This window comes from Chlorocebus sabaeus, chromosome 12 (assembly GCF_047675955.1).
Source record: "Chlorocebus sabaeus isolate Y175 chromosome 12, mChlSab1.0.hap1, whole genome shotgun sequence".
NCBI classification, from domain to species: Eukaryota; Metazoa; Chordata; class Mammalia; order Primates; family Cercopithecidae; genus Chlorocebus; species Chlorocebus sabaeus.
In genome coordinates this window covers 111,175,992-111,196,691 of record NC_132915.1, presented here as the reverse complement: position 1 = coordinate 111,196,691, position 20,700 = coordinate 111,175,992, and the positions used below count along the sequence as shown (strand labels likewise).

At 52.1% G+C, this 20,700-nt stretch overlaps 1 protein-coding gene across 1 annotated transcript; it reads right to left on the bottom strand.

The window, feature by feature from the left end:
• Positions 1–11,807: 11,807 nt before the first annotated feature.
• Positions 11,808–20,294, bottom strand: LOC103239661 (ficolin-2-like). The gene is made up of 8 exons (XM_073022214.1): positions 19,476–20,294; positions 17,676–17,789; positions 16,920–16,973; positions 15,409–15,441; positions 14,779–14,906; positions 14,243–14,372; positions 13,226–13,360; positions 11,808–12,659 (listed from the first exon to the last, which is right to left on the bottom strand). The coding sequence occupies exons 1-8, from the start codon at positions 20,077–20,079 to the stop codon at positions 12,412–12,414; spliced, it is 1,446 nt and encodes a 481-aa protein (XP_072878315.1). The 5' UTR covers positions 20,080–20,294; the 3' UTR covers positions 11,808–12,411.
• Between the last annotated feature and the right edge of the window lie 406 nt (positions 20,295–20,700).

Below are 20,700 nucleotides of genomic sequence, written 5' to 3'. Positions count from 1 at the left end.
CTGGAGGAGCCAGCCTCCCTCAGACTCCAATTTCTCATCTTCCGAGTGACAGCCGCTTCCTCTCCATGGGCTTGGTGACGCCAGCAGGAGGTGCGAGATCATCTCCAGGGCTGCTCCCTTCCCCTCCGCCCCTTGGGGATACCATGGCGACTCTCGTCCCTGCAGGGGGACGGTCTCTTTCCAGGGAACAGGCTGACTTGCTTGTGGCCTTGCGCAAAGCCCAGGCCCATCCTCCCACCTTTGTTCGGCAGTGAGCAGATGACACCATGAGCTGAGAACGGGGAACAAGGAAGGTTTGCTAAAGACGTTCTGCTTCAGAGAGGTCTCTCTCCCTTATCCGAATACCCAGAGTCCTCGTGGCCAGAGCTGGTCATGGGCCTCCGGTGTGGGCCTTACATAGTAACCCTCATCACGCCATGAGCAGACTTGGGACGTTCCTCAGGAGGCTTGGAAACTGCCACTGTGAGGTCCAGGCAGGCTGCCAGGGTGAAAAAGAGAGGAAAATGCGTGTGTGTTCACCGTTTCCTGGGGCAGTACGTAGAGCACAGTGGCACACAGGAGGGAAAGGACAGAAGGGTGGGGAGCCTGGGGGACTATGACCCAGGTGCACGTCTGAGGGGGAGACCTTGAGGGTGAATGCAGGGGCTTAGCCTGTAGGGAGGATGAGAGCAGGCGAATTTCACTCCTAGGGCCCAGGGAACCGCTTGAGCTCTGAGGCCAGGCATCCCACCTGTAGGATGGCTGTGGACGTCAGTGGTTGTATTCGCCTTTTGGAGAAGAGCTGGCCTGAAGGTGCACTCTCACCTGGGACTGAGCCAGGTTAGAGACAGTAGCAGGTGGGGCCCCAGAGGTCGTATACTTAAAGTCCCCAGAGACAGAACCGGCACTGCACCTCCCACTACCACCACCGCACCCTGCTACTTGCCGCCATCGGGATGCCGGGGTGCCTCCTTCCTTAGCAAGATCAGTAGAAGCCCAGCAAAGTCATGCAAGAAACAAAATCCCATCGGATATTCCTTCAATGCCCATGGAGATGTGTGGTCCTGAGATTATGACTAGTTAAGACCCCCCACCTCGGGTTCCACGGTGTTTAGGGCAGACCTCTCAAGACTTAAGGCTATGCCAGATACAGATGAGGTCCAGGGATGAACCTGGGAAAGACACAGGCTCCGTGGAGGTGCAGATATGGAACCTAGCAAGATGGCTTGGAAGCGTCTTCCTCAAAGTCCTGAAGTCACCTGCAGAGGAGCCAGGTCCGCAGAGCTGCCCAGTGAAACCCCAGTAGCCAAAATTTCAGGTCCTTAGGCAAGTTCCTTTACTGCATGCTATTTGTCCTTCTTAATAGAAGCATCTTTCAAGCCTGGATGACTTATAATTAAGTCTAGAAGGCTTTAAAAGCTCGAAGACATTATATTAATATTTTAGCGTTCAGAAATCTAAAAAATATGCTGTTTAAAGTACTTGTAATAATCAAGAGAATTTGGCCTATTGGAGTGGGTGCAGGGTAAATTCAACAGAAAATGGCCCCTTGAGTAATTCATTTGGCAGAGTGCATTTATGCAGAAACCTTACTGAATTCATATAAACTATTGAATCAGCTTATTGGAACTCTGAGTTTATCACATGGTGAATTTAAACGATTACATTTCTAACAGTTCATATTCAGAAGGATTTTTTAAAGTTAGACAAGGTACTAAAGGATGAATGTGGGTATATTAAATGTATAAATGCAGTAACAATGTTTGAAGGTGTTTAGTTAGCTAAGTTAGGGAATGGACCAAGAATTATTCACAGGTTCCTTATAAGTGGTTATTAAAAGATAGAATAATAAGATTTATAAGTCACACTTTAAAAATGAAGGCAGAATGCAGCTTTTAAAGTGCAATTTTTTTTTTTTTTTTTTTTTTTTTTTGAGATGGAGTTTCGCTCTTGTTGCCCAGGCTGGAGTGCAATGGTGTGATCTGAGCTCACCACAACCTCTACCTCCCAGGTTCAAGCGATTCTCCTGCCTCAGCCTCCTGAGTAGCTGGGATTACAGGCATGCACCACCATGCCTGGCTACTTTTTGTATTTTTAATAGAGACGGGGTTTCTCCATGTTGGTCAGGCTGGTCTTGAACTCCCGACCTCAGGTGATCCACCCACCCTGGCCTCCCTAAGTGTTGGGATTACAGGTGTGAGCCACCGTGCCCAGCCCTAGAGTATGATTTTTAATAAACGGAAATAATTAAATTTGAATTTGTTTTAGAAAACAAAGGAAGACCTGAAAAGTCTTTGGTGTACTCAAAATTGCCCACAAATGATAACACACAAAAACCAAAGCCCTCACAGGCACCAGTATAAATGTTGGTGGGGGGTGCTCACTCATTATAGGCGAGGAGGCTGAGGCCCAGAGAAAGGCAGAAGGTCCCACAAGGCACGTGGCCAGTCCATGGCTGAGCCGGCATCCAGCCCCAGCTCCTCAGGTCCCACCCCAGGGCCTTTTCTACCCCCCTGTATTAATCAGGATTCTTTTAGAGGGACGGAACTAATAGGATAGATATATATATAAAGGGGAGTCTATTAAGTATTAAATTACAGGATCACAATAGGCTGTCTGCAAGCTGAGGAGCAAGGAAAGCCAATCTGAGCCTCAAAACTGAAGAACTCGGAGTCTGATGTTCCAGGGCAGGAAGCATCCAGCATGGAAGAAAGATGTAGGCTGAGAAGCTAGGCCCATCTCACTTTTTCATAGTTTTCTGCCTGCTTTTTATTACTGGCAGCCGATGAGATGGTGCCCACCAGACTAAGGGTGGATCTGCCTTCCCCAGTCCACTGACTCAAATGTTCATCTCCTTTGGCAACATCCTCTCAGAAACACCCAGGATCAGTACTTTGCATCTTTCAATCCAATCAAGTTGACACTCAGTAGTAACCATCACATCCCCCTTCCAGAAGTTTCCCTCCCACACAAGCTACCTCTGTGCCGGAGCCCAGGTCTCCACCCTCAGGTTGCCAGCTGTTGTAGGGCAGGTGATGCTGTGCACAGGAGACAGACCAGGCAGGCATGGATCCCGTCTGTGAGGTCTCTAACATGTCTACCTTCTCACAAAGGCCAGGAGGAGAGAAACGGAGAACGCGGCCATGAGACTCTTGTAGCAGACCGCAGTGGCTTCATGTTTCCGGAAGGTAAACTGTGATAATAGAAAGAGATTTACTACAAATTCTAACGCGGCCACTGAAATAACAACTTTCTACAGATTCAAGCCATGCAAAGTATGTTCTCCGACAACAATGGAATTAATTAGAAATCAAGAAGTGTGTCTAGAAAATCCTCCCAAATATTTGGATGCTAAATAACATTCTTCTAAATAAGATATGGGAAACAGAAGAGGCCAAAGGAGAAATTAGAAAGAATTTTGAATTGAATGAAAACAAAAAGGCAGTAAAATACAGTTTGCATGGTGTTCCTAAAGCACTCCTTGGGAGGCAAATTACAGTGTAAAATGCCCACTAAAAAGGAAGAAAGGCCTCAGGTTAACAGCCTCTGCTTCCATCTCAAGACTAGAAAAACAAGAGTAAATTAAATCTGAAGTAGAAAGAAGAGAATGAATAATAATGAAAAAAAGCAGAAAATCAATACAACCTGAAGCCAATTCTTTGAGAAGGTAAATAAAATTTATAAACCTCTAGTCAGACTGAAGAAAAGAGAAAAAAGAGAGAGAATGCAAAATATCACTATTAGGAAGAGATCAATGACCTCACTACATCTTCTACAATTATTAGGAATATAAGGGGATATTAAAACACTTTAGCACCAATATATTCAAAGTAGAAATGAAATGAACAATTTCTTTGAACCACCAATGTCACTCAAGAAATACATAAGTCGAACAACTGGGGTTGTGGCTCATGCTTGTAATCCCAGCACTTTGGGAGGTCGAGGCGGGTAGATCACCTGAAGTCAGGAGTTTGAGACCAGCCTGGCCAACGTGACGAAACCCTGTCTCTACTAAAAATACAAGAATTAGCTGGTGTGGTGGTGGGCACCTGTAATCTCCGCTACTCAGGAGGCTGAGGCAGGAGAATCGCTTGAACCCAGGAGGCGAAGGTTGTGGTGAGCCAAGATCACACCATTGCACTCCAGCCCAAGTGACAAGAGCGAAACTCTATTTCACAACAAAACAAAACAAAACTATACATATAAAATAAATTGAAATTGTAGTTAAGCCTTTATTTTTATTATAAAGAAGTTTATGAGGATAATGTGGTACTGATGTGAAGGTAGACATATAGACCAATGGAACAGACAAGAGAGTCCACGAAGAAATAGACAGTCTGCAGAATAGAGAGCCCAGCAAAAAAAATCTCCAGGCCCAGACAGCATCACTTATGAAATCTACCAAATATTTAAGGAAGAGATAATAACAATCCTTCCCACATTCTTTCTGAAAATCAGAAGGTTGCAACTACTTCATCACTCATTCTATGAGGCCAGCATTTCTTCAATAGCAAAAGTAGATAGAAATCATTGCAAGAAAAAAGTAACTATAGACTGATAGCCCTCATGAACATAGATACCACAATTGTAAGCAAAATTTTAGCAAACTGAACCCGTCTATGAAAATAATGTGTCATGAGCAAATGAGGTTTCGCCCAGGAATAGGATGTTTGTTTACCACTTGAAAATCAATGTAATTCTCTATCTTACCAAATTAAAAATGATATATGGGCCGGGCGCGGTGGCTCAAGCCTGTAATCCCAGCACTTTGGGAGGCCGAGACAGGCGGATCACGAGGTCAGGAGATCGAAACCATCCTGGCTAACACAGTGAAACCCCGTCTCTACTAAAAAGTACAAAAAACTAGCCGGGCGAGGTGGCGGGCGCCTGTAGTCCCAGCTACTCGGGAGGCTGAGGCAGGAGAATGGTGTAAACCCGGGAGGCGGAGCTTGCAGTGAGCTGAGATCCGGCCACTACACTCCAGCCTGGGCGACAGAGCGAGACTCCATCTCAAAAAAAAAAAAAAAAATGATATATGATAATCTCAAAAGAAACAGAAAAAGATTTGAACATTTTCATCCATTCTAGATGAAAAAAGGCTCTCCAAAAATAAAGAATAGAAAGCATTCATTTTCTATCATTGTGTAAAGAATTACCACATCTTAGCAGCTTAAAAGAACACCTGTTTATTATCTCATAGTTTTTGTGGGTCAGGAGTCCATGCACAGTTTAGTGGGGTCCTCTGCTAAGGTCTCAAAAGCAACAATCGAGGTATGAGACAGGGCTGTAGCCTTATCTGTGGTTCAACTGGGGAGTGGTCTGTTTTTAAGCTCGTTCAGTTGAGGGGCAGACTGCAAACCCTTGTCATTGTATTAATAGGAATTGAGGGATCCATTTTCTTGCTGGTTTTTGGTTGGAAGATGCCCTTTATTCCTAAAGACTACCCACAATTCCTGTCCCATGGGGTTCCCCAAATGGTCACTTCCTCCCTCAAAACCAACAAGGGAGTGAGAGACTCCAGCAAGACCAGCAAGATGGGAGATACCATCTTATGCAATAATCACGTGCACATAATCACATGCACAGCTTCCTCTTTGCCATACTCTGTTGGTTAGAAGCAAATCACAGATTCTCTCTACACTCAAGGAGGGTGGGGGCCGGTGGGGACCAGACATGGCTGTGAGTAATGAGATGCAAGGATCCTGGGGGATGCCCTGGGGACTGTCTACCATGGAAGGAAGCTTGTTCAAGGGCATCCACAAAAAAACCCACAGTTCACTTCACGTTGGATGGTACAAGACTGAAGGAATGCAATTAGAACAACCAAGAGCAAGAGAAGGCATCCACTCCCACCATTTCTACTCAGCAAGGTGCTGAGGTCCTCAGCAAGGTACTAGAGGTCAGTGTCACTGGCAAGAAAAAAAAATCATGCATGTTAGGAAAGGAAGAAGTAAACCATCTTTTTTTTGTTTAACACATGACATGATTCTGTAGAAAATCTGATCAAATCTGTGAAAACTCTACTAGAAGTACAAAGTGAGTTTAGCAAGGTTGTAGTATATAACCTCAATATATAAAATCCATTTTTTTTCAAATCACCAATGAATAATCAGAAATTAATTAAAACACTATTTAAAATATAAAATACTTATGGATAAATCCAATGAAATATGTGTAAGACCTATTCAGAAAACTACAAGATATTGTTGGAAAAAATTAAAGATCTAAGTAAATGAGAGATTATACCTAGTTCATGGATAGGAAGATTCAATAATGTTTAGCTGCCTATTCTCCCCATATTGATCTGCAGATGCAACACAGGCCAAACAAAAATCCCAGCAGCTTTTTAAATGCAAACTGAAGTTGGTTGTAAAATTTATATGGAAAAACACAGGATGTAGAATACCAAAACATCTTAAATAAATAAATAAATAAATAAATAAATAAATAAATAAATTTGAGGGGTCAATACTACCTAATTTTGAGAATTATTATAAAGCAACACTATCAAGAAAGTGGTTGTTTGGATGTAAAGGCAGACAAATAGAACAATGAAACAGAATAGAGATTTTAGAAATAGACCTACATGGATATGGAAATTGATATTTGATAAAAGCACAAAGGAAATGTAGTGGAGAAAAGCTAGACTTTTCAATAAGTGGTGCTGGACTAATTGAATATGTAACAAAAAGAACATTGATCCCTACCTCACACTATGTAGAAAAATGAATTTGAAATAGATCATAGCCCTCAGTGGGAAATAGAAAAGACAAAACTTCCAGAAGAAAACATTGGAATTAGGCAATGGTTTCTTGGAAAGGATACTAAAAGCATAATCTCCAAAAGCAAAATATTGATCAATGGATTGTATCAAAATTAAAATATTCTGTTGTTTGGGTTGGGCACAGTGGCTCCTGACTGTACTCCCAAGACTTTGGGAGGCCGAAGTGGGCAGATCACTTGAGGCCAAGAGTTTGAGACCAGCCTGGCCAACATGGTGAAACCCCATCTCTACTTAAAATACAAAAAATTAACTGAGTGTTAATGTACACCTGTAATGCCAGCTACTTGGGAAGCTGAGGCATGAGCATCGCTTGAACCTGGGAGGTGGAGGTTACAGTGAACCAAGATTGAGCCACAGCACTCCAGCCTGGGTGACAGAGCAAGACCCTATCTCAAGAAAAAAAAAAGTTCTGCCATTTGAAAGTCTGTGTTAAGGGAATAAAAAGAAAGCCATAGTTCAAATGAAAATCCTAGCAGCCCTACTTTTGTACAAATTGAAGAATCAACTTCGATTTGTACAAAAACAGGGCTGCTGGGATTTTCATTTAGACTGCATTGCATCTGCAGATCAATTTCAGGAGAATAGGCAGCTTAACATCATCGACTTTTCCTAGCCACAGATTCAGAGAATATATTTGCAAATCGTATGTTGCAGGCTGAAGAATGGCCCCAAAGCCCATCGACCATACATGGCAAAATGCAGATGAGATGAAGGGTCGTGACCCGGGGAGATGATCCTGGCTTCTCTGAGTGGGCCTGATGTAATCCCAAGGGTCCTTCTAAATAGGGAACAGTAGAGTTAGGGTCAGGGAGGAAAAGGAGGCAATGAGGACAGAAGCCAAGTTTGGAGCCACACTCTTTGCAGATGAAGGGAGGGGCCATGAGTTATCATGCAGCAGTCTCTAAAAGCTGGGAAAGTCAATGAAGCAGATTCTCCCCAGAAGCCTCCAGAAGGAATCCAGCCCTATTGATAATTTGATTTTAGGCTTCTAACTTCCACAACTGTAGAATAATAATTTTTTGTGATTGTAAGCCTCTAAGCTTGTGGTAATTATCTTACAGCAGCAATAGGCTCTCATGAATCACATACAGTTGATAAAGGGGTAGTACTCAGAACACAGAGAGAACTCTTCAAACTCAGTAAAAACAAAACTAACCCTCGAATTAGGAAAACAGGCACACGATGTGAAAGGATGCTTCACTGAAGAAGATGTATGGATATAAAGCAAATAAGCCTATGAAAGATGCTCGACATCATTGGTCATAAGGAAAATGGAAACAAAACATGATGAGACGTCACCACACCCCTGTGAAAATGGCTCAACCTGAAAGGACTGACGATACCCAGTGCTGACAAGGATGTGGAAGACCAGCCTCTCTTGCACTGCTGGACGAAGCAGGGCAGCCTTTTTGGAAAACTGCTTTGCAATTTCACAAAAAGCTAAAAACATACCTGCTGATACGGTTTGGCTGTATCCCCACCCAAATCTCAGATTGTAGCTCCCATAATTCCCATGTGGGAAGGACATGGTGGGAGGTAATTGAATCACGAGGGCAGGTCTTTCTTGTGCTGTTCTGATGGTGAACAAGTCTCACGAGATCTGATGGTTTTATAAAGGGGAGTTTCCCTGCACACGCTCTCTCTTGCCTGCTGCCAGGCAAGACGTGACTTTGTTCCCCCTTTGCCTTCTGCCATGATTGTGAGGTCTCCCCAGTCATGTGGAACTGTGAGTCCACTAAACCTCCTTCCTTTATAAATTACCCTGTCTTGGGTATGTCTTTATGAGCAGTGTGAGAATGGACTAATATACCTACTGGACAATCCAACAATTTCCAAGCCTGGATATTAACCCAGGAGAAATGAAACCATATATCTACACAAAGACCTGTGCACAGAGGTTCATAGCAGCCTGGTTTGTCGTGGCCCAAGTTGGAAGCAACCTAAATGTCCATCAACACCGGAATGGATGCACAGCTGTGGTCCATCCACACACGGAGTGTGACTCTGCAGTGAAAGGAAACGAACCGCTGTGCACAGTACAACATCATGACCCTTAAAATACGTCTGCCAAGGAGAGGAGGACAGGCAACAGAGAGTGGATAGTATATGATTTCACTCATAAAAAATATTAGGAAAACAAGCTGTACTGACAGAGACAAGTGCAGACATTGCCTGGGGACACAACGAGTGGGGCCGGATGGAGGTGGGATTACAATGAGGAAGCTTCTGGGGGTGACAGATCTGTTCCTTGTCTCAACGGTGGTGCTGGTTTCACGGGTGCGTCCTCTGTCAAGCGACTCAAGTTGTACACTTCAAAGCCTTGTAGCTTATTCAATGTCAAGTACACTCCTGTAGGCTCTTAGAAAAGAAAATCCTACGGGACCCAGAGCATAAGCTTTCTGATGGCTCTCAGGGGCCTTTTTTCTCGGGTGAGGGGCAGCCAGGACTCCTGCCCATCACAGTCCTCCACCTGCCCACAGACCCACATCCTCCCTCTCGGCACTGGGTTCCAGAAGGAGCTCGGGAGGGGCCGAGCAGGGAGCCCAGTGCCCACTCTGCATAGCTCCCTGGTCCCAGAGGGTCTGGGGCCCCAGAGCCAGAGAGAGGCGAAGAACAGAGGAGTGGGTGTGGGCTCAGCGTGCGGTCACAGGGGAGTGAGCACGCAGCAGCAGCACAGCCCAGTCCCACTCCTCTCTACTTCCTGCCCTTTTCTTGGTCAGGATGATGAGGTGACCCGGCGAGTGGGACCCTCGAGATGCCAGGCATGTGCCCCCCCATCAAACTGCCAAGCAGGAGGACGCAGGGATGGCCCAGACAGTGGCCCCAGACCAGGATGTGGTCAGCGATCCCAGAAACCACAAACCGCGAAAACCACACTCGGTGGCCAAGCTGTGGGAATCCATAGCAGAGACAACCCGTTCCACCAGTCCTCAGCGCTGGACACTGGGTTGGACGAGGAATACGGTCCTGCCTGATTCGGATCACACGTTCTGAGTAAATTATAGAAGAGTGGCAACCGTAATAACACCCAGGCCTGCCCACTCAGCGTCTTTCGTAGTGCTCAAATAAGTAAATAAAAATACAAGGCGTATTAGAAAACAAAACACACTTTGGGCAAGGAAACTAAAAAGCACGTCGGCTGCAGTGGGAATGGGGTCGCCCGGCTCCGGGGTCAGAGGGCAGCGCCTTTGGGTGGGGAATGGAGGGAGGGCACCACCGAGCCTAGTTCTGGTGCGGGAGGAGGCCTGTGCAGTGAGGATTCTGACCCACTTAAGGGAGGAGGCTCCAAGCGCACAAGCTGCCTTCTGCCAGCTTCCCTCCCGCCTCCCTCCCACCCCACCTTCGTCCTGATACCTCTCCCTCCTCTGGGGCTCGGCGTCCTCTCCCCTCCCCTGGGAGCATCTGTGATGACTCAGAGTCTGGGGGCTCACACCGTGCTCTCCGAGTCCCCCTTCCTTTATCACAGCACAGCGGCTGTGCGGTCAGCAGTGGGTTGGCTGTCCCTCCGCGGGGCAGGGCTCTGTGCTCAGGGTAGGGTCCCCTTGCTCACTGTGGCTGCTTGGGGCTCAGTACGGGAGGCACCCAGGGCACCCCCGAGAACACTCATTGCTGCCACTCAGGCGCGGCCTCCCTCCACGAAGGTAACGTGGGCTCGGCACCCCCCAGGGGGGAAGCTGAACTCAGAGGCCAGGCGGTGGAGGGGCAGGGAGTGGCAGGCGTCAGGACCCCCAGGGTAAAGGCTGGGGCTGGGAATTTCTGGGCACCCCCTGGCCCTTGCCATTCCCAGGTCTATCCTCAGCCCTCCCAGTGAGCCACGGACCCCTGCACCCACACTAGGGCCGGGTGGACAAGGCTCCAGGCAATGGAGTCACAGCCGTGGGGCTGCAAGACCTGCTGCCTCAGCGGGGACAATGTGCTGGCGGCCGCTGTCTCCCACACGGAGCTGCGGCCAGAAGAACTCGGGGAAGCTGGCATCCAGTGTCCCACGGCAGGGGGTTTGCCAGGTGCCACCAGCCACCTCCACATTAACTCCTTCAGGCCAGGATGTCCCTTGGGCAGAGGAACCCTGCCTAGTCCAGGGGCTGTCTGCGGGGGAGTCCAAGAGTAGACAGAAGGACCACCAGAGTCAGATCCGATTCATCCTCCCAGGCCTGGGGCAAACCCACCCCATGTGAAGCCCCCTAACAACAGGAATTTGTGGGCCCCCCACCTCCTGCAGCTGTCTGTCCCCCTTATGCAGTCTATGGGTGCTTGCAGACAGCGGGAGCTCAGGAACAGTGTGGTGCCCATCTGAGGGGCCTGTTCCATGATCACATACCCTCACCTGCACCAGGAGCACCTGAGAGCAGGAGCCAAGGCTCCTCCATGCTCCGCACACCCTCCCCTGCGGGCCTCAGCCCCTCAAGGGCTCTGCTGGAGGCTTATGGGTCCCTGTAGGTCACAGGTTGAGAAGAGTCATCTGTACAGCAGCCGCGCTGGACCTGCCTGCATTTCCACCTGGCGAGTTGAGTGGAGCAGACAAAAGGCAGAAGGAGGCCTGGGAGAGACTAACAGAAGCAAAAGCAAAGCCAGGGGCCCAGAGAGGGCCCTGAGTTCCAGAGGTGGGGACAGGAGCCTGCAGGGGTCTGAGCCCTCTCCAGGAGAGACAGACTGAGGCTGGGGGGAACCCTCCGTCCTCTGCTGGGTCTGGGCTTCGGGCAGGTGGTCCCAGGAGAGGGCCTGCTTGGCTGACTAGGAGAAAAACAGGTGTTGTCAGGCCTTATGCAACCCACCGTTTTGTGGGCTCAGCCTTCCGGCTACTTCCAAGAGGAAATGCTTGAGGGAGGAGGACTTTCCCTCTCCCGTGGTCTCAGATCCATCTCACCCACTTGCCTCCTTCAAATCTTTGCTTCATTCTTGATGAGGGATTCACGTGCATGCAATCACCTTTGGTACAACAGGGGACCCTAGGAGGCAGGTGGCAGGAAGCCCCTGCAGGGGGACCAAGTGGGCAGAGCAGGGGCCAGGCAGCCGGGGTCAGGTGGCTGTGAGTGCAGGGGTCAGCGAACACTCTCTGTAAGGGACTGATTAACACACAATTTAGGAGTTGTGAGTCATATGGCCTCTGTCCCAACTACTCTATTCTGCCTGGCATTTGGAAACTGCCAGAGATGATAGAAACCAACCAGAAACAATATGGAAGCCATGGGAATGGCTGTGCCGATAAAACTTTATTCACAAACAGGCAGGGCGGCCCTACTTTGTCTTAGCCAATGGGAAACCCCCTCAGCCCTAGGGCATCTGATCCACCCACAGGGCCAAGTCACAGGGAAGCAAGGACGGATGAGCAGCACAGTGGCATGGCCAGTGGTCAGGGCAGGGCAAATAGCCATGGCATTCCATGATCACCTGTGAGGCAAGCAAGCACTGACAGCTGCGGTGAGGGAGGCACGCTGGGGCTTCGCCTAACCTTGCAGATGGGAGACAGGGGGCTGGACGCTGGCACTGGGCGCAAAGCTCTGCGGGCCATGCCTACAAGGGACTGGTGGGAGCTCCCTCTTTCCATGAGGATGGGGGCCACGATACCCACGTTGCCCTCTTGGTGAAGGCTAAGGGATGCGCTCCTCCAGCCAGGGTGCGTGGAGAGACCCTCTGACCTCAGCGCTGGGTTAGGTGGGCCGCACCTTCATCTCTGACACCTTGTAGCTGTAGTTGTACCCTTTCCCCGAATTCCAGTTGATGCCATTTGCAAAGCTCTCATGGGCCCCCCCGAGGTAGCCACCATTCAGATTTGACAGGTGACAGGTGGCATACCACCAGGCTCCCTGATAGCGCACAGCACAGTTTTCAGCATCTTGGTCGTTGTCTCGGTCTTTGGTGGAGAAGGGGTAGTTGTTGTGGTATGTCAGAGAATCACCTGCTCAGAGGGAAAAATAGGGCATTTTCCATGAAGTGCCAGGGAGCCTGGATCCTAGGTTCAGTGCAGAGCTGCCATGGCCAGGAGCCCACGTTGTGCACTGCACAACTCCAAGGGGCACCACCCAGGGAACACGCGCTCTGCTGGGACGGCAGCTTTGGCATCTCCTTGCCTGGTCTGCTCAGCCAGCTAACAGGCATTCCTACACTTGGAGACTGCCTGGCTCTGGGTGGGGCAGCAGAGGGGAAAAGTGACTTCCGGCAGAGTGTAGGGATTCAGTCTTTGTAGAAATAGACTTATCATCTTCCCCATTTTTCATCAATAATGGCAGCAAATAATCATAGCCACTACGTATTGTACTTTTTATGACATGTGGATCATAATTTTCACAAGTACAATAAACTGGGTGAATTGACGGATGAACAGATTGTGGGTTTGTGGGTTGGACAGGTTAAGTCACCCCCCAACGTCACACAGCAGAGGCATAGCCAGATGCTGAGCACGCTGTCTCCCCTTCCCCAGCCCCCCTCAGAGGCCCAGGCCACTCAGCCCACACAGACACTCACCCGCACTGCCCTCCACAAAGGTCCCCAGGACCAGCTTGTACTTCTCCGCCTCACTGGCCACCTTGAATGATCTGTACTTAGCAAATTGGCGATTGCCCTCAAAATCCACCAGGTCTACACGGAGCTCGCTGGTTCCTGTGGGAGAAAGGTTTCAAGCTCCCAGCCCAAGGGCCCTTCTGCCTCTAGGAACCGGAGGTGGGAATTGGAGTGTTTTCAGATGTCTGAACTTGTGATCCACAGAAAGTTTCCTCAAGTTCATGCAGAAAGTCGTCTGTGGTAGGAGGGATTGGGAGGACCTACTCCCTCAGGTCCACCCGCTGAACCTGGAGTTTCCCCCCTCCTACAAATATCACTTTACTTCATCAAGGAACTGTGCATTTCCCTGGAATGGGCTGTGAGGTCACCGATCCTCACTGTGGGAAAATACTGCAGTCCTTCCTTTACGTGGAAAGGTCACAGCAAACACGAGGAGGTGGCTTAGGAGCTCGGAATGGGCTCCTGGGGAGGAAAGGGACCATTTTCCAGTTTCCCCAGGATCAGGGACCAGCTGATACGCTGGAGCTGGTGGTGGGAGGATGAAGATGCTGTCCTCACTCCTGCTGAGGGCTGTGGTCTGGCCGGAGGAATGAGAGGAGGGGTCCCAGAGAGGAATGTCCCTCTGCCCCTGAGACAGCAGCTTTAGGACGGGGAGACAGTGGGAAGTGAAGTTAGGGCTGGGGGTTGGGCCAAGCCCCGATGGTCTCTCTCTTTCTCTACATGCTCAGGATCTGAGATGTCAGTGGGGCCAAGACCTGAAGAGGCCTTCAGCCCGGAGCTCTAACCCTCTCCTGTCCCGATGCCGCCACAGCCTGCGGCAGGGGACGCAGCCCTCGGAGGTCCCAGTGCCACCCTGAGTGCGCTCAGGGCCCGATCCCCTGTGGGCTAAGAGGCGCTTATGTTCCAGGAAGCCCAGGCCTAAGGGGCAGGGGCACCCCCATTCAGGGCCCCCTGACCCCCAAGCCCCAGCAGTGGCCCTACCCTGGGCGGTCAGGGCGTGGATATTGTCATTCCCCAGCCAGAACTCCCCGAGCCGACTGCCGAAGCCCTGCTTGTACGCGGCCCAGTCCCGGTAGAAGTCCACGGAGCCGTCCACCCTCCGCTGGAAAACCTGTGGAGGAGCCAGGGGACAGGAGCCAGGGGGACAGACTGACGTCCCACAGCACGGGGGACCCGCCCTCCAGAGGAGCAGCATTTGTAGTTGGCAGAGCATCGCAGGCTGGGGTCCCCAGCACGCCCACCTGGTCTCCTCACAGACCCCACGGGATGGAGGAGGAAATGGGGGCTCAGAGAGGGGAGGCAACAAGCCCCAAGCCACACAGCAGGAGAGCACCAGGCCCCTCCCAGCCTCCCCCATGGCCTAGACTTTTACCTACGGGTCACCTCCCCCATCATCTCTGTCCTCAACCAGGGGAATAGAAAATTCCAGAGTGTGTTCTCTGGCCAGGTGTACAGCCTGGACTCTGGGTCTCCCAGGTTGACCGCCTCTGCCCAGGGCCCCTCAGTCCCCCACTCACGGTCCAGCCCCCTCCGTCCGTGTCCATGTCACAGAGCACAGTCAGGGGCCGGCAGTCAGGTAGGTAGATGGTGTGCCAGCCGCTCAGGGAAGGCCCACGGCCTAGCAGGTCCTTGCAGGTACGTGGGCCTGGGAAGGGAACCCAGGGAGTGGCTGCAGGACGGGGCCCCCGGGCAGGGCAGGGGCAGTGGGAGGGAGGCCCGGGAGGGAGGAGCAGGGCCACAGGCTTCTGTGTGGACAAAGCAGGACTCCCAGGCCTGGACAGGGACATGGCCCCCAGCGTCATGCAGCTGTGATGGCCATGCCCAGTCGGCCTGACCCTCCCACCTCCTATTGCTTCCCCCATCTTCACCTCCCGGGAACCCGGCCTTTCGGGTACATTCCAATTTTCTTTGTAGCACACAACCATGAAAGCCATGCCCTGCTCCTTCCAGGGGCATCTGCCAGGGGACCAGGCCCCACCGTCCTGTGGATCTGGCCAGTGCAGAGAGGGAAGAAAGGGCAGAGGCCTCGGGCTGGGACTGCACAACATCCCAATGCTGCCCTGCTCCTGGTGGGTGCAAGTCGGGGTGGGTTGGGCTGGGTTCCATAGGGCAGGTGGAGCGGGAGGATCCTGGGTCCTGCCACCCACCTGTGTTACATCGATCAGATTCCCAAGCGTCTCCTGAAGATGGGGACAGACAGGCAAACACACGAAGAGTTGGAAGTCAGATAACTTGTCCCCAGCACAGAGCAGAAGATGGTGGCACTTGCCTCACTTTCCTGGCATGCAGGTGGCCACTGCCCTCCAGAAAAGCTGCCAGTGCCCATGGCCATCTGGGGTAACTGTGGCCCTTCTTGTCCCTGGAGGCAGCAGAGTCACTGTGCCTGCGTTCATTGGCCCCTTCCTCCTGCCACCTGTCTAAGCTAGAGGGAGCTTGGTGCTTCAGGGCTCCCCTGAGCCCCCAGAGGCTCCAGCGTGGCCTGTGTTTATAGATGCGGCACGAAGGGTGGGGTGAGGTGGGGTCTGGGCAGATAGGCATTTATTTACATTTAGGGGCAAAGTATGACGGAGCCTCCAGGTGAGTGAGAGAAAAGATTCCTCTCACAGCGCACCCAGGACGGCTCAGAGCAGCTCGGGGGTGAAGGAGGGGTGAATGTGGGGCTGCTTTCCCTGCAGCACGTCGCTCTGGTTTTTCTAAATAATCTGTAACACATGCCTCAGAAAATGCGTTCTATTTGATATATTATACGCACATAACAGATAAATACATAGTATTTCTATCTGCGTGGGATGCATAGATTTCTATTTGAATGTATCTAGTGTATGTTTACACATTCTCTCTGATCAGAGCTTGTCATTAATATTCCCTGTCCACTCTGGCCAACCTGTTTTGAAACAGTGCCCCCAAATGACAACACCTGCAGGGGGCAGGAGACACGAGGCGGCAGCACAGGGCCTCCTGCCTAGTGAGATGACAGGTGAGATGGGAGGAGAGGGGCTGGCAGAGGTGAGCGGACTACCCTGACCCACCCACCCCAGCTGATGCTGACCTTAGACGAGGAAGGCTTGGTCTCAGACCCACCCACAGGTGGATGCTCTGGCACTGAGACCCCTCCCCCAGACTGAGACCTCTCCCCCAGGCTGAGATCCCTCCCTCACACTGAGACCCCTCCCCCACACTGAGATCCCTCCCCCACACTGAGACCCCTCCCCCAGGCTGAGATCCCTCCTCCACACTGAGACCCCTCCCCCAGGCTGAGATCCCTCCTCCACACTGAGACCCCTCCCCCAGACTGAGATCCCTCCCCCAGACTGAGACCCCTCCCCGTGAGAATCCCTCCCCCACACTGAGACCCCTCCCCCAGGCTGAGACCCCTCCCCCACACTGAGACCCCTCCCCCAGGCTGAGACCCCTCCCCCACACTGAGACCCCCTCCCCCAAGCTGAGACCCCTCCCCCATGCTGAGACCCCTCCCCCACACTAAGACCCTTCCCCCAGACTGAGATCTCTGCCCTGGACTGAGTCCCGGGAGTCCTTCCTGGACAGGCATGGGCTCTGGCGAGGACAGTATGGCAGCCCCAGAGGTCTCATCCATGCTCCTCTGCAGCTGAGTCTGGAAGGGCCTCGAAGCCCCTCCTCACTCTCATCTCCTCCTTACCCTTGGGCGCAGGTGGCCCTGCCTTCCCAGGGGGTCCAGGGGGGCCGCGTTCTCCTGCAAATTCCAAAGACACCATCTTAAACAGAGCTCCCTGCCCAGGACCCGAAGGACCCACCCTGGAGCTGGCGGCTATGACTCTTCCTGTCATGACCGGGATCCTGTTCGTGCTGCGATGTGACCATGGCCCCACCTGAGCTTGCCTGCCTTGCACCAGAAAGTTCTAGACCCAGGACCCAGGCCTCATGAGGCTCTCTTGTTCACTCAGGGGCCGGGACCTGGAAATTCGGAGCCCTTCCCAGAAAACATAGGTGGAGTCCTGGCTCTTCCCCTTCCAGGCGTGAGAACCTAAAAACGTTTCCTCACTTCCGTTAGCGGCAGCTTCCTCCTCTGAAGCTGGTCCCTGGGAGACGTTTAGCCCCACAGGCCAGGTGAGAATAGGGACTGGGAATCAGAGTCCTGCAGGGGGCCACACAGCAGATGGTAGGTCAGGACTGAAACCAAGTTTTCTGCCAAAATACTCACTGGGCACTCATTAAGTCATTAAAAGATGAGCACCCCACTAAGGCATTTTCAGAACGCCCACTGGGCCCTGGGAGTCAGCTCTGTCCCTGGCTCTAACAGGGGCCAGACCCAGGCTCTCAATCTATGAACCACGGTGGGGGTGTTACCCAACTTAGCATCTAGCTTCAAAAGGAGCAAGAGCCAGTGCCCCGCTCCGCTGACCGTGCCTGGCCTCCCCAGCCGGCCCGCACCTACCTCTCTTTCCATTGGCGCCTGCCTCTCCCCTTGGCCCTGGGGCCCCGGGCAGCCCCGGGCACCCTCGGAGAATGGTGAGCTTGTCAGAGCCCTCCAGGCCCACCACCTTCACCTCTGTAGAGAAACACAGGCGCCCACTCAGTGGCTGGCCCAACAGTGGCTCGGAAGTGAGGTTTTCTGCTCTGCTGGGGCCTTGGTCTGTCCTCACCCCTCGGGCACTGGTGAGGCGGAGATGTGATGGGGGGCAGAGTCCTGGCGTTGGAGGCCAACTCTACCTAGGGGAGCCCCATCTCCTCAGTGCTGTGTGTCCTGGGGCAAGTCACTTAACTCCTCTGGGCTTTGTGCCCTGGGCTGCGAAGTGGGGATAATAACAAGGCTGTGGCCAGGGCTGGATTAGAGAATGTGCATTTTAATCTCTTAGTGTAATTTGTGGCATTTAGAAAGAGCTTAATAAACAGTGGGCACTTGCAGTAACCAACGACAATCAGTGTTTCTAAGAAACTTGGGGAATTGAGGCTGACAAAGCATTTTCCCTCCCAGACCTTGGGAATGTGGTTGTGGAATTACTGGGCTGGAAGGGGCTTTCTAGGTCCTCTGGAGAGGGGCAGTGTGGGGTCCAAGGACACAGAGCCAGGTGTGGCACAGCTGGAGCCAAACCAAGGGTTTTCTACTTCCTTGAAAAACTATTTTTCATGTTGTTGATTATGAAATCAATATGCCCTGCTAAGGGCGCTCCTAGAGACTGGGGAACGGAGCAGCGCTCTCACCGGAGACACGGCAGCTGCCACTGCTTGGTGGATTATTTTTTTAATCTGTCCTCACCCCTGGCTCACTGGTCAGAGCAAGTGTAGACCACTTTTTTATTTGCTTAATTTTTCTCATTAAAAAAGAATACTTAGTAATGTTGGATAGTCTAGAAAATAAGACAGGTTTGGGGGAAGAAAGTTAACTCACTCATAACATAACCAGGGAAGGGCCTCTGTGGTGTGCATTTTCTTCCTAGCCCCACTCGGGGCTTTTCTCCACGGGACCCATCATTGCCCTGGTCCCCTGGTCCACCACAAGCAGGCTCAGGCCATGGGGCCCACCAGGGTTTTTGGAAGCCATCCCGGGTTCTGAGTTCAGAGCAATGTACTCCAGCATGGCCACGATGCAGGGGTGCCCAGAGCCTCCCCCAGAAGGCAGAGCTATAGGTGGAGCTGCTGGGAATCACCTGAGTGCCCCCAGGAGCTCAGGGAAGGAGGTCTGGAGCCCTGGGGCCACATTGGCCTCACTAGACTACATCAGGGACACAGTGGGGACCACCTGTCCCCAGTGCCTGGCACATCTCAGGTCAACTTCCCTGCAGAGCTGGGGCTTGACTTTGCTGGCCACGTCCAGCGGGGTGGTCTTCCAGTGACACGATCGTGGCACAGCCTCTGACTAGGCCTATCCCCACCAGTGCCGTGTACGCCCGCCGTCTCCTCACACAGCTGGTGGGACTCTCAGGACGGCCCTTCAGTGGGGAAGGATTCGGCCCCGGGGAGGCTCCCCGGCTCCATGCTCTGAATTTGGGACCTGGCCCGTTTGGCCCCAGGGCTCTGTTCCTAACCCCTGTGTTAGGCTGCATCTGTTTCTTTGAGCCTCTGTCTGCTCTTTAAAGTGTGAGGCTTAAAACGAGCTGTTGAGAAACTAAGGCAGGAACCTTCACAAAGGGCGTAGTACCGGGCCTGGCGTGCCGTGAGTGGTCAGCAGGTGGCCGCTGTCAGCTTCCCAGCATGTGATCGCTCTAAGGTCCTAACCCCCAGGGGACTGACTCACCTGGACAGGTGTCCTCAGTCAAGGCCGTGGTCCACAGGAAGGAGAGGGCGAGGAGAGCAGGTCCCATGGCCACGGCAGCTTGGCTCAGCCTTTGTGGCTCCGGTCTTTGCCACTGAAGGAACTCCGTGGTTCTTATAGGGCTGCAGCCGCCCACTGTAACCTCTGTCTCCATTTCCCAACCACAGTGGGGAAGGCCACTCCCTCCTGACGGCTTGGTGGCACCAACTGGCAGTGGAACAGCCTCAGGGCTGCTGCCTTCCGCAGGCCCCACAGACTTCCCACTTAACGAGCCTGGCTTCCCTTGGCAGGGACGCTCTGCCCAGCAGAAGGCTCCCTGAGGCCGGTGTGGAAAGGCCTGCCTGTTTGTGTCTTTAGGGAAAGCTTGGCGGGAACCCTGCCTGAGGCCCGCAGCAGGACAGAAGGGCTTGTGGAATCCAGCCCTTGAGGAGATCACTGACCGAGAAGCTGCTGTGAGTCCACAGAAATTTAGGAACATCCACTGCAGTCTGAGGTGGTTCCCAGGGGAGGGAGAGGGACGCAGGACGATTACCAGGGACCTCCCTGGGCCAGCATGCAGGGAGTTGGTTCCAACCCTAGAGGACATTGGCTGGAGAAAAGTGGTATGAGCAGACCAGGAGCCTTGCCAAGGAGCGGCACGCGGGCACTGGATCAGGTTCCTGTCCAAGCCAGTGCTGCAAAGAGGCAGGAGTGTGAATGAGACAGAAGCAGCTTCAGGTGGGAGCGGAGGCAGGGGTGGGGAAGGGTGGCATGAAATTGCTCACAGGGGCCACTGGACACCTGCCCCCTGAACAGGGTAATTGGTGAATTGGCCCCAGCTTCGAAGTGAGGTTATCCGCACCTCTTAAAGGAGAGCAAAATCCTGAAGAAACGCTGGCCTCGGGTTCAGTCCCATGAGGGAGAGGTGGCAGGCTGTGGCCCCAGTTGCACCACCACTGGTCCCTGTGCAGGTGTCAGAAGGGTGAGAATCATGAACCCAAGTGGAAAAAGCCCTGTGAGGTTCCTCCATGGCAGACCAGCTCCAGGTCCCTGGCATCCTATGGGCCTGAAAACACAAAGCCGTTCAAAGGCCTCGACTCTGACCGTGCCAGACCCAGTGTGAGCAGAACGTGGCTGGGAAGGGCAGACTCCCAGGGGTGTGTGGAAACGGAACCCGGAGATGTGGCCTCCCTCCTGGCACCTTCTCTTCTCACCAAAGTGTCATGGG